This window comes from Caretta caretta, chromosome 2 (assembly GCF_965140235.1).
Source record: "Caretta caretta isolate rCarCar2 chromosome 2, rCarCar1.hap1, whole genome shotgun sequence".
Lineage (NCBI taxonomy): Eukaryota > Metazoa > Chordata > Testudines > Cheloniidae > Caretta > Caretta caretta.
In genome coordinates this window covers 70,293,725-70,307,795 of record NC_134207.1, presented here as the reverse complement: position 1 = coordinate 70,307,795, position 14,071 = coordinate 70,293,725, and the positions used below count along the sequence as shown (strand labels likewise).

General features: G+C 43.5%; 2 protein-coding genes across 3 annotated transcripts in view; one reads left to right on the top strand and one right to left on the bottom strand.

Annotated features, from left to right (window-relative positions):
• Positions 1-14,071, bottom strand: part of ATP6V1H (ATPase H+ transporting V1 subunit H) — an 89,265-nt gene that overhangs the window by 61,118 nt on the left and 14,076 nt on the right. For both annotated transcript variants that reach the window (XM_048840665.2, XM_048840666.2), the window contains exons 3-4: positions 8,388-8,490; positions 1,475-1,564 (exon numbers count right to left, since the gene is read on the bottom strand). In XM_048840665.2, coding sequence (XP_048696622.1) covers positions 1,475-1,564; positions 8,388-8,490 — 193 coding nt within the window. The remainder of the gene's footprint in view (positions 1-1,474; positions 1,565-8,387; positions 8,491-14,071) is intronic.
• LOC142071247 (uncharacterized) lies at positions 2,088-3,901 on the top strand. Its single transcript, XM_075126146.1, has 2 exons — positions 2,088-2,993; positions 3,381-3,901. The coding sequence occupies exons 1-2, from the start codon at positions 2,414-2,416 to the stop codon at positions 3,899-3,901; spliced, it is 1,101 nt and encodes a 366-aa protein (XP_074982247.1). The 5' UTR covers positions 2,088-2,413.

The window sequence follows — 14,071 nt, the reverse complement described above, 5'->3', positions numbered from 1 at the left end:
TAATAGCCCTTAACATATCTGAAGACTTTTCAGTCTTTTCTCAACACTAAACATGCCTATTTCTTTCAATCTTTCCTCATAGTTCAGGTTTTCTAAACCTTTTATCATCTTTTTTGTTGCTCTCTTCTGGACTCTCTCCAATTTGTCCACTTCTTTCCTGAAGAGTGATGTCCAGAATTGGACAGTATCTCAGATGAGGCCTCACTGGCGCTGGCTAGAGCAGTACAATTACTTTCTGTGTCTTAAATATGACACTCTGGTTAATATACTCCAGAATTATATTTTTCACAATTAACCTTTTTCACAACTGCATCATAATGCTTACTCATTCGATTTGTGATCCACTCTATCCCCCAGATCCTTTTCAGAAGTATTAATCCCTAACCAGTTAATCCCCATTTTGTAATTTCACATTTGATTTTTCCTTTCTAAGTGCAGTACTTTGCAGTTACTGAATTTCATCTTGTTAAATTCAGATCAATACTCCAATTTGTCAAGGTCCTTCTGACTTCTAATCCTGTCCTCCAAAAATATTTGCAACCCCCCCAGCATTATGTCACCTGCAAATTTTATAAGCGCACACTCTACTTTTTTATCCAAGTCTAGATCATCATATTGGTTCCCCTTGGCTTAAAAATAAATTACCTATACTGAGTCAAGAACTTGTCAGAAGCCAGACAGAGAAACAAGACCACTCAACTGTCAAGGAAAAAGGGAATATAATTTGTTACAAGTTTCTTAACAGACCTTAATCCTACCACTTCAGGAAAGAGTAGAAATTTTAGTAAGCCTCAGCAGTGCACTTAAGCCGGAGATGGAAGCCTCAGTTTGATATCCATCAAAACGAAGAATATCATGTTGTGATTAAAAATAAAGACAGGAGTTTACAAGCTTCAAAAAAATATTAGAAAGGAAAAAAACAGGATTAAACACATTTGAAATTCCATTGCCCTTTTCTTAGTGTCACATTTGGGTATTTAATTTGATTTAACACACAAACCCGAAGCCAAGGTATTTTAACACACTATTTCTTAACATCAACATGACGGCTCAATACTAGAGCCAATTAGAAAACTGGTTTCCCTCCCACCCCAGAAAATGTTGACCAAAAAAAAAAAAATTCATTTTCAAAGTTTTCAATGGAAAATTTTGATTTTTATCAACAACTATTCAACAGTTGCCTCATTCCTGGAGCAGCATCCATTCTGTGCACTAAGTGTAGCGGGGGTCCAATGTGATCATGTACTTAAAGACTCAAAGTATCATAATGCATCAACACGAAGGGGCCAAGCTAAGATTGCCTGTGAAATATTTATTCTGGCATTTCCCAACTTTTGAGTGCTTGACTGTGCAACCTAAATATACACTCTTTGAATACAGTATTACATACATACACAAAGAGATCATAATTAGCTCAAGAGACATCCAAGCAACAAAGAAGAAGACTTAAATATGAAATAGGTTATTGACCTACTTGCAGCATATCATCAATCATAGTTAGGATGTACTGAACCGTCTGCTCCTTCGAGATATGAGTCATCAAGTTTATGAATGTTTTAGCACACTAGAAAATAAAATGCATAAAATTAATATTAGCAATTGTTTTATAATATGCAGTAGAATCTCAATAATTCACATTTTGGCTTTATGTAAATTTTAAGCATCCTAATGTCTTATTCATCTACAATATAATATGAACGCACTTGACATCATAATGAAATATTTTTGCCATGCACTTCACATAGAAGTGCATTTCACTGTTCATTACCTTTTACAAATTGTTCTATGGCATTCAATGGAATCAGTGAAGTAACTAGCGGGAGTTAGCAAGGTTCCTCAACATGATTTGTCAAAAGATTAATGAGTCAGAATTAGAATCTCTCCTTCAATGTTTCTTTTAAGAAAAAGAAAATTTGTAAGACATGGGCAAATTCAGTGACAGATGCTGAAGGGATTGCAAGTTTCTCCCTCTCAGTGGTGCAGAACCAGCACTTGGAAAGCTCACCTAGCCTACCCATATGTTTCTGGCTGGAAGATAGATACAAGTTGGACCTTAAGCCCTGGTCTACACTAGGACTTTAGGTCGAATTTAGCAGCGTTAAATCGATTTAAACCTGCACCCGTCCACACAATGAAGCCCTTTATTTCGACTTAAAGGGCTCTTAAAATCGATTTCCTTACTCCACCCCTGACAAGTGGATTAGCGCTTAAATCGACGTTGCCGGCTTGAATTTGGGGTACTGTGGACACAATTCGATGGTATTGGCCTCCGGGAGCTATCCCAGAGTGCTCCATTATGACCGCTCTGGACAGCACTCTCAACTCAGATGCACTGGCCAGGTAGACAGGAAAAGAACCGCGAACTTTTGAATCTCATTTCCTGTTTGGCCAGCGTGGCAAGCTGCAGGTGACCATGCAGAGCTCATCAGCACAGGTGACCATGATGGAGTCCCAGAATCGCAAAAGAGCTCCAGCATGGACCGAACGGGAGGTACGGGATCTGATCGCTGTTTGGGGAGAGGAATCCGTGCTATCAGAACTCCGTTCCAGTTTTCGAAATGCCAAAACCTTTCTGAAAATCTCCCAGGGCATGAAGGACAGAGGCCATAACAGGGACCCGAAGCAGTGCCGCGTGAAACTGAAGGAGCTGAGGCAAGCCTACCAGAAAACCAGAGAGGCGAACAGCCGCTCTGGGTCAGAGCCCCAAACATGCCGCTTCTATGATGAGCTGCATGCCATTTTAGGGGGTTCAGCCACCACTACCCCAGCCGTGTTGTTTGACTCCTTCAATGGAGATGGAGGCAATACGGAAGTAGGTTTTGGGGACGAAGAAGATGAGGAGGAGGAGGTTGTAGATAGCTCACAGCAAGCAAGCGGAGAAACCGGTTTTCCCGACAGCCAGGAACTGTTTCTCACCCTAGACCTGGAGCCAGTACCCCCCAAACCCACCCAAGGCTGCCTCCTGGACTCAGCAGGCGGAGAAGGGACCTCTGGTGAGTGTACCTTTTAAAATGCTATACATGGTTTAAAAGCAAGCATGTGAAAGGATTACTTTGCCCTGGCATTTGCGGTTCTGCCTTTGCAAAAGGTTTCTGGGGAGGGCAGCCTTATTTCGTCCTTCATGGTAGGACACTTTACCACTCCAGGCCAGTAACACGTACTCGGGAATCACTGTAGAACAAAGCATTGCAGTGTATGTTTGCTGGCATTCAACCAAAATCCGTTCACGCGGTGGGAGGAGGCAAAATGCGACCTTGTAACGAAAGCACATGTGCTATGTATGTAATGTTAACAGCAAGGTTTACCCTGAAAGAGTGTAGCGACTGTTTTATAAAATGTGTCTTTTTAAATACCGCTGTCCCTTTTTTTTTCTCCACCAGCTGCATGTGTTTCAATGATCACAGGATCTTCTCCTTCCCAGAGGCTAGTGAAGCTTAGAAAGAAAAAAAAACGCACTCGCGATGAAATGTTCTCCGAGCTCATGCTGTCCTCCCACACTGACAGAGCACAGACGAATGCGTGGAGGCAAATAATGTCAGAGTGCAGGAAAGCACAAAATGACCGGGAGGAGAGGTGGAGGGCTGAAGAGAGTAAGTGGCGGGCTGAAGACAGGGCTGAAGCTCAAAGGTGGCGGCAGCGTGATGAGAGGAGGCAGGATTCAATGCTGAGGCTGCTGCAGGACCAAACCAGTATGCTCCAGTGTATGGTTGAGCTGCAGCAAAGGCAGCTGGAGCACAGACTGCCACTGCAGCCCCTCTGTAACCAACCGCCCTCCTCCCCAAGTTCCATAGCCTCCACACCCAGACGCCCAAGAACGCGGTGGGGGGGCCTCCGGCCAACCAGCCACTCCACCACAGAGGATTGCCCAAAAAAAAGAAGGCTGTCATTCAATAAATTTTAAAGTTGTAAACTTTTAAAGTGCTGTGCTTAAAGTGCTGTGTGGCATTTTCCTTCCCTCCTCCACCACCCCTCCTGGGATACCTTGGTAGTCATCCCCCTATTTGTGTGATGAATGAATAACGAATGCATGACTGTGAAGCAGCAATGACTTTATTGGCTCTGCAAGCAATGATTAAAGGGAGGAGGGGAGGGTGGTTAGCTTACAGGGAAGTAGAGTGAACCAAGGGGCGGGGGGGGTTCATCAAGGAGAAACAAACAGAACTTTCACACCGTAGCCTGGCCAGTCATGAAACTGGTTTTCAAAGCTTCTCTGATGCGTACCGCGCCCTCCTGTGCTCTTCTAACCGCCCTGGTGTCTGGCTGCGCGTAACCAGCAGCTAGGCGATTTGCCTCAACCTCCCACCCCGCCATAAACGTCTCCCCCTTACTCTCACAGATATTGTGGAGCACACAGCAAGCAGTAATAACAGTGGGAATATTGGTTTCGCTGAGGTCTAAGCGAGTCAGTAAACTGCGCCAGCGCGCCTTTAAACGTCCAAATGCACATTCTACCACCATTCTGCACTTGCTCAGCCTGTAGTTGAACAGCTCCTGACCACTGTCCAGGCTGCCTGTGTATGGCTTCATGAGCCATGGCATTAAGGGGTAGGCTGGGTCCCCAAGGATACATATAGGCATTTCAACATCCCCAACAGTTATTTTCTGGTCTGGGAATAAAGTCCCTTCCTGCAGCTTTTGAAACAGACCAGAGTGCCTGAAGATGCGAGCATCATGCACCTTTCCCGGCCATCCCACGTTGATGTTGGTGAAACGTCCCTTGTGATCCACCAGAGCTTGCAGCACTATCGAAAAGTACCCCTTGCGGTTTATGTACTCGGCGGCTTGGTGCTCCGGTGCCAAGATAGGGATATGGGTTCCGTCTATAGCCCCACCACAGTTAGGGAATCCCATTGCAGCAAAGCCATCCACTATGACCTGCACATTTCCCAGGGTCACTACCCTTGATATCAGCAGATCTTTGATTGCGTGGGCTACTTGCATCACAGCAGCCCCACAGTAGATTTGCCCACTCCAAATTGATTCCCAACTGACCGGTAGCTGTCTGGCGTTGCAAGCTTCCACAGGGCTATCGCCACTCGCTTCTCAACTGTGAGGGCTGCTCTCATCTTGGTATTCATGCGCTTCAGGGCAGGGGAAAGCAAGTCACAAAGTTCCATGAAAGTGCCCCTACGCATGCGAAAGTTTCGCAGCCACTGGGAATCGTCCCAGACCTGCAACACTATGCAGTCCCACCAGTCTGTGCTTGTTTCCCGAGCCCAGAATCGGCGTTCCACAGCATGAACCTGCCCCATTAGCACCATGATGCATGCATTGTCAGGGCCCATGCTTTCAGAGAAATCTGTGTCCATGTCCTGATCACTCACGGGACCGCGCTGACGTCGCCTCCTCGCCCGGTATCGCGTTGCCATGTTCTGGTGCTGCATATACTGCTGAATAATGCGTGTGGTGGTTAATGTGCTCCTAATTGCCAAAGTGAGCTGAGCGGGCTCCATGCTTGCCGTAGTATGGCGTCCGCACAGAAAAAAGGCGCGGAACGATTGTCTGCCGTTGCTCTGATGGAGGGAGGGGCGACTGACGACACGGCTTACAGGGTTGGCTTCAGGGAGCTAAAATCAACAAAGGGGGTGCCTGTACATCAAGGAGTATTTCAGGCAGGACTGCACGGAGGGTTCCAATAAGAAATGGTGCACCTAAGTTATCGTTCTTATTGGAACAAGGAGGTTAGCCTGGCCTCTGATTGATACATGGCTAGATTTACCTCACTGCACCTTCTCTGTGAGTGACTGCAGTGTGACCTAGAGGAATGAGTCCCCTAGACAGGGGAGGAGGCAAATGAGTACAAAACAAATCTGGTCTATTTCTTGTTTTGACCCACTCCATCTATCTTTTACATCTTTGGCTGGCAGCAGACGGTGCAGAAGGACTGCATGCCATCCACATCTCATGGCTGCTCGGCAGAAGATGGTACAGTACGACTGCTAGCCATCCCCATCTCTTGCCTGCCTGGCAGAAGATGGTGCAATACGACTGCTAGCAATCCTCATCTCTTGCCTGCCTGGCAGAAGATGGTACAGTACGACTGCTAGCAGTCCGTATCGCCTGCCCGCTCACCATAAGACGGTTCAATAGGACTGACTGCAGGACTAAAGAGAATGACCTGGTCAAGTCACTCCAAATTTAGTCCCTGCGACCATGTCTGCCCAGGCGCTCCTAGCCGACGCGGCCAGGAGCACCTCGGACACGACGAGGACGACTACCAATCGTATTGCACCGTCTGCTGCCAGAAGGCAATAGGTTGCTGCTACTGTGCAGCAAAGCCGTACCGCGTCTGCCAGCACCCAGGAGACATAGGGTGACGGTTACCTGAGCGGGCTCCATGCTTGCTGTGGTATGGCGTCTGCACAGGTAACTCAGGAAAAAAGGCACGAAATGATTGTCTGCCCTTGCTTTCACGGAGGGAGGGAGGGAACGGGGGCCTGACGACACGTACCCAGAACCACCCGCGACAATGTTTTAGCCCCATCAGAGTGCTCCATTGTGACTGCTCTGGACAGCACTCTCAGATGCCCGATTGTTTGCCATTGCTCTGACGCTGGGAGGGGCGCTTACAGGGTTGGCTTCAGGGAGCTAAAATCAACAAAGGGGGTGGCTTTACATCAAGGAGTATTTCAGGCAGGACTTCACGGAGGGTTCCAATAAGAAATGGTGCACCTAAGTTATTGTCCTTATTGGAGCAAGAAGGTTAGCCTGGCCTCTGATTGATACATGGCTAGATTTACCTCGCTGCACCTTCTCTGTAAGTGACTGCAGTGTGATCTAGAAGAATGAGTCCCCTAGACAGGGGAGGGGGGGAAGCAAATGAGTACAAAACAAATCTGGTCTATTTCTTGTTTTGATCCACTCCATCTATCTTTTACATCTTTGGCTGGCAGCAGACGGTGCAGAAGGACTGCATGCCATCCACATCTCATGGCTGCTCGGCAGAAGATGGTACAGTACGACTGCAAGCAGTCCGTATCGCCTGCCCGCTCACCATAAGACGGTTCAATAGGACTGACTGCAGGACTAAAGAGAATGACCTGGTCAAGTCACTCCAAATTTAGTCCCTGTGCCCATGTCTGCCCAGGCGCTCCTGATCGACCTCACAGAGGCGACCAGGAGCACCTCGGACATGACGATGACGGCTACCAGTCGTACTGTACCGTCTGCTGCCACAAGGCAAGGGGTTGCTGCTACTGTGTAGCAATGCCGTACCGCGCCTGCCAGCACCCAGGAGACATAGGGTGACGGTTACCTGAGCGGGCTCCATGCTTGCCATGGTATGGCGTCTGCACAGGTAACTCAGGAAAAAAGGCGCGAAATGATTGTCTGCCCTTGCTTTCACGGGGGGAGGGAGGGAACGGGGGGCTGACGATATGTACCCAGAACCACCCGCGACAATGTTTTAGCCCCATCAGGCATTGGGATCTCAACCCAGAATTCCAATGGGCAGCGGAGACTGCGGGAACTGTGGGATAGCTACCCACAGTGCAACGCTCCGGAAGTCGACGCTTGCCTCAGTACTGTGGAAGCGCTCCGCCGAGTTAATGCACTTAATGCACTTAGAGCATTTTCTGTGGGGACACACACACTCGAATATATAAAACCGATTTCTAAAAAACCGACTTCTATAAATTCGACCTTATTCCGTAGTGTAGACATACCCTAAGAGTTATTCAAACTGCTTTCCTCCCCCCAGCACAATTTAATCATGATATGTTTTCAGCAGCAGATTTCACAAACTGCTAGAGCTAGAGATTCATGCTTTATTTTACTTGAATAGAAAATGAGAGCAAGCATCTGGAGAATATGGGGAAAGGGGTTGAGGTGAACCTAGAAAGAGCCACAAAAAACTTATCACTACTCTTTACATTCTATGTAACATTTAGACTACTTTATTTCAGACTATGCTGTGTCATCAATTTAATGTACCACCTTGGACAGTTACACTGTCACTATACAAACAATGCATATTATATGTAGCTATTTAAATACTGTATGCACTAGTTACATCTCAAAATGCAAATTCCATTTATTTGAGTTTAAGAAGTTGTACCAAAATGCACCCAGCCATATCAGAAAAAAATACCTAAAAAGTATTATCCAAGAGCAAAACATATATGTATGAAGCTTCCCAGCTTCTTTTGATCTCATCCCAGCTGAACACATTTAAAAATTAAGAGGTCTGTTAAAAATAAGGGCCAAGTTCCACCTCACAAAAATTCATTTGTAATGGAACTGTCTGAAGCCCTGCTAAAACTTGCTAAATAGTGTAACAGCAAAACACATACTTCCAACATTTAAGTAGAATTAGTATGGCAAAAGCAACCCCCACCGACCCCCCGCCTTCCCCCCCAAAAATTTTTTTTTAAAGGAAGCTGGGTTACCTGACTGCCTTCAGCTTGCAGCAATTCTTGTTTTTCTTCTGGGTTCCTCTTCTGCTCAAATCTTTGAATAAATTCACAGTCTTCACCTGAAATCATCTGTCCTCTGAAAAACAAAATATAAAGCCATAGGAACTTTTTGTATCTTACTTATTTCAGGCCTTATTTCTTTCAAGATGCTATTTGACATGAGAGGCACTCTTCCTTTATTAAAGCCATAATAAATTTAGCCCTATCATGAATGCATGAGGCACTCCTATTCTGCTGAGAGCCTCATGTGCAAAGAAATGAAAACTCCCAGAATAGGGAATAATTTAAAGATGCAATTCTGTGTCTCTTGACTACTCAACAGCATCACCTCAGTCATCCTTAGATTGCCTCCAGCCCTTGGAAGCACATAAGGAATCACTTGAGAGATGCAGTGCTGCCTATATATACATACTTCAAGTACATGCTGAAAACAAGATCTGCAACACAACTATAATCCAGCTGAAAAAACATGAGCAAATACAAAACTTGTTAGTCTTATGAAATAAGTTTTAATGCGAAAAATGAAATATGGGGAATAGGAAATTTTTTGGAAGTAAAGTTCTGGTTTCTAGGTTAGATTTTTACTTTTTCAAAATAGTTAACACACACTTGTGGTTTTAATCAGTTGATTCGCAGTATTTAGAAGATGCTAAATATATCAAATCTGACTCAACTTCTAACTAGGTTTGTGGGGTTGAGAAGGAATTTCCCCCCCAGCAGATCAGATTGGCAGTTTTTCACCTTCCTCTACAGCCTGTGGATGCAGGTCGCTTGCCAGGATTAGCTCACTTGATTTTACTAATCATTTCCCTGCCATTTCCGGGGTCTTGGGCACCAGGGCACCTTGTTTCCACATAATCTCTGCTGATGGCACATAGTAGTTAGTGTCCTGTGAGCTGTAATACTTTGTCCCGTATCAGTTGATTAACATGTGGGTGCTGGGCTGCCACAGAAGGTGAGAAAAGATGATGTTGTGGGTCCCTTCTAGCCTTAAATTATGACCAAATGACAGGTAAAGAATGGAATGGGGGGGAAGGACTTGAGCTAGTTGTTCCACAGCTACTTCCTCTATCCATCCAAATCTGTAGCTGAAAGTCTGTTGTAGCTAAACATTAGCAACTGTAAAAAACATAAGATAATTAAAGAACCACCATTCGTGATATTTCCATTTAGCAAACTGAGCTACAGGACTGGCAGAATCTTCTACTTATTACAATGCAAAAGTTATTTCCACACCTGATAATGAGCAGGACAAGGCAGCACAAACAACACATTTTGTCTAGGTATAGTAAGGAAAATGATGTAATCAAAGGAAGATGAAAATCCACAGCATTAATACGTGCCAAATATCACAGGTTAACACACAAAGGGACCAAGTTACAGAGGCTGAAGCTCTTCAGAGAAATGGAGAATTGTGCATAAAGCCATCCAATGCCAAAATTACACAGGCTGGAAGGATGACATATTACTACTCCATGTTTCAGTTTTTCCAGCATTTTTAACTCTTCATACATTTCCACAGTGTCAAAGGTCTTTTCCACCTACCAAAGCCATACAGAATAAGTTCTTCTAACCAGCCTTTTCCACAATCTGAGTCACTGCCTGCACGTGGTCCATGATTAAAAATTGAGTAAAAACTCTGCCAGTTCTCAGGGCAGATAAGAGTTCAGTAATCCCCGTAGCTTTTTCACCAGGATTTGTGAAGTACAGAAAATGGAAGGAGATCTGTAATAAAACATGTTTATGCTCTGAAGGCAGCGCACAAGGGTGGCAATACACCACAACCCCCACTACAATAACCTTGCAACCCCCTTTTGGGTCAAGACCCCTAGTTGAGAAACGCTGGTGTCCCCTGTGAAATCTGTATAGTATACGGTAAAAGTACACAAAAGACCGGATTTCACGGTAGAGTCCACATTTCACAGTCCGTGATGCGTTTTTCACGGCTGTGAATTTGGTAGGGCCCTAGCTATATGATAGTACTTAACTGTCAAAACATTACCAGGTACAGTGTATAAGAGAATACAAAAAATAATTTGAAATTGGTTTTTGAGGACCATATCAAATCATATTTTTGACAATCCAGCCAGCCTTCTCTAATTTTAGAAAGATTTAAGAACTCATTAGTTGCGAGTCTTACGGTTTGTATTCAGACTAGGTTGCTAGAGGTCTGCAATGAAATACAGCTTCTGTATTCTTAAAAAGGACACTGATCAACCAGTCATGGCCTTAAAAATATGTAGCTGCATTCCAAAGGGTCCAATGCAGCTTAGTGATGTATGATTTTTGTCCTTCCCTCCCTCCCTCTTTAACTAAGAAAGTTATTTGGCTCCAGAAGACCCAAACAGTGTTTGTATTTAGTGGTAAGCATCAGTGTATATGCATGCCAAGATAGACTATGGGGGAAATGAGGGAGACTAAATTACCACTTCTCCCCCACAGTAGGAGGAACATCACAATGATGTTCTCCTGATGATCTCTTCTAATCTGCAGGTGGGGAGTATTCCCCTGCATACAAGTGTACTGCTGACACCAAGAATGGAAACATCACCAAGATTTTGGATTTTTAACACAACCAGATTTTCCAGGAACAGGAATACAGAATTACGCCCTTTTTGTATTTTGTATTCCATTTTTGTATGCTTTGACATTTGAAGATTTTGTTGTTCAACATTTTGTTCTCAACACTTCCTCATAACAAGCCATTTCTCAGCATGCGTAGGGGCCAACTCACTGCTACCAAAAAGATTTATAAAGCCAAGTCTCATTCGTCCCTTAAGACGGTGGCTTCTGGCAAGATGCAGGTAATTTTTATAACACAGCCCATGGAGTCTGTGAAGCCCCAGGGATTAACAAACCTGTACAGTTTTAGTCAGCCGAGAGAACAATAATCAATCAGCATTGGTCAAACTAGAAAATTCCATACAATGTAAAAAGTAATCAGAAAATATCCACTTCATTGTTTTTAGAACACTTCACACTAACATAGCACTTGTCCTCTTCAAAGAACATTACAAACATTAAATAAGATTTAAGAAGAGCCCTTGATTACAACTTTAGAGTTTGAGAAAGCAGTGCAAAAATAAGGAATGCCAGTTTATTTCAAAATTTGGTAAAAGTTTACCAACTATCAAAGAAAACGCTTTCAAACAAATAAAGCTCTCTACTTTGATCTAACATTAAAGCTCAAGAAAATCAAAGGCGGAGGAAGACATTCCTTGGAACAAAGGAAGAATTGAGGTTTAATATGCGTTTATTTATAAGTGCCAGTCTGAGCAGACATTTACAGCACATTGTTGAAGAAAAGAAGTTTGACAGTTTAGTAAACAATTCATTAATATTTCATCAGGGACTTTGGGAATCTGAAAAATGCCTTACCAATGTCAAAAATGCCACCTCCCAATCACTTCATTTTAAAATTAAAAATAGTACTTATCTAATAACCCCAAGGCGTCTCATGAATACCAATGTAAAAGCCATACAACCACAGCAGAATAACCCAATCCTCCCCTTTGGTGCCAGCGGTCATGATTTTTCCCCATTACTAATATGTTGAGGTTTACCAGTTCTTTACAATTAAGGTTTTAAGGTAACCACAGTCTCCCCATTTCATTTCAAAACACTCCTTTCTTACCCCCCACAGAATTATTGAATTGTACTGTTACTAAGACACAGCCAATAAAGCATTGTCCTGCAACCAAGAATGCAGCACAATGAGCTAGAGTGCATTTTGTTCAAGAAGTGCCACATCTCACATATGCCAGGTCACCGTGTACCTTTTCTAGTGCTAGACAGCAAGTCAAATTCTTCAGACTCAAAAAAGGAAATAGTTTCACCAAATAGATTCAGATAATTCATAGATTCTCAATTCTAAGGCCAAAAGACCATTGTGATTATCTGTTGCACCTGTAAAGCTTTACGTTGGTAAATCATTTGGTTGTTAAATAGATTTCCCATGTGATGTTGCAGACTAATGTTTTGTTCCCTTTAAGTATGAGCTACTCAGCCTGCTGCCCATTAATCTTACTACAACTTTGCCACTTATCTCATGGAACAAATAATTTATTTATTTTTTAAAGTCTCAAAACAAAGTCAATACTTCATTCGCACCCTGGATACAAGGCAGGCATTAGTAACTGCTATTATAGAACTGAAGAAGGCAGATGATGTTGGTTATTGTTGCTTAATAATTATATAGAACAAGTGCTTGTAAGAGATCATTTATAAAAAGCTCTTGGTCAGTGTAGTTGATACAGACACTTGTGATTAGTTTGGTTTTTCCATTATGCATTCCTCATGACAACTGTAGTTCCTGTTTTATTCACAGGACACAACAAAGTAAAACCTGGCTTTCTGTTTCAAACACATCTGCCAGGTTTCACAGCTAAATATTAGACATTTCTATTAATTATTATTGATACCACCCCATACTCACTTTATCAGCATGTCAAGATGCAAAGTTTTTACCCTTGGCATGTGATACTTTATGACAGTATTAGAGGACACTCATATGATCTGATTGCTTGACTGGTTTAATAATCACATTCAAATTTATATAGAGGGAATGGCTTCTGTGCAATTGTACCAGCACAAACTGCACCAAGCAGAAAAATCTCTCTAAAAATGTTTTAAAGGCCAGAAATTATAAAAACATCGTGACATACTATTTGATTTTAGTCAATTTCAAAAAATTAAAGTTGATAGTATCTCTTTACAAATAAAATCCACAAGCACCAAGAACGTAAATACCCCTTTTTAACACACTGGGTGATCCTCAGAAGGCAAAGTGTGAGCTATTATGCATCACACAACTCACTCAAACGTCAAGTGTTCTTATAGGTTTGCATCCTACAATACAGCAGTTTTCTAAATGCAAGTACACTGATTCTGAGAAGGGTATCTACTGTTTCAGCAGAGCACCAGTTCTCAAACTGTGGTTTGGGACCCCAAATTGGGTCACGACCCCATTTTAACGGAGTCCCCAGGGCTGGCTTAGACTTGCAGGGGCCCGGGCTGAAGCCCGAGCCCCACTGCCTGGAGCTGAAGCCCAAGCCCAAGGGCTTCAGCCCTGGGCAGTGGGGCTCAGGTTACAGACCCCCTGCCTGGGGCTGAAGCCCTGGGGCTACAGCTTCTCCCCACCGCCCGCAGCAGTAGGGCTCGGGCTTTGGCCCTCCCACCCAGGGCAGTGAGGCTCAGGCAGGCTCAAGCTTCAATCCCCACTTCTGGGGTCATATAGTAATTTTTGTTGTCAGAAGGGGACGTGGTGCAATGAAGTTTGAGAACCCCTGCAGTAAAGGACTATTTTACCATTTTTGAAAGTCTCCTTCAGGAAAGGGAAACCTGGCTTCTCTCAACTGAAATATTCTGATTTTACAGTGCAGTAGCAGCAGGAAGACAATATTTTCTACAGTCTATACACAAAATTAAGTGGAAACTACTACACAAAGGCTGTTAGGTTTTTTGTTTGGTTAAGACTACTGACTCTAGTTAGAATTACACCCAAAACTAGGTAAACAGAAGTTTTGGTATTAAAATAATGAATTCTCAATTCAATTAATTTGCAAAACTGACAATATATTCAATGACAAATGCAGAAAATATTTTCAGTTGTTATGATACAACCCAAATATTTTAAGTTCTTGCAGACATGCTACACA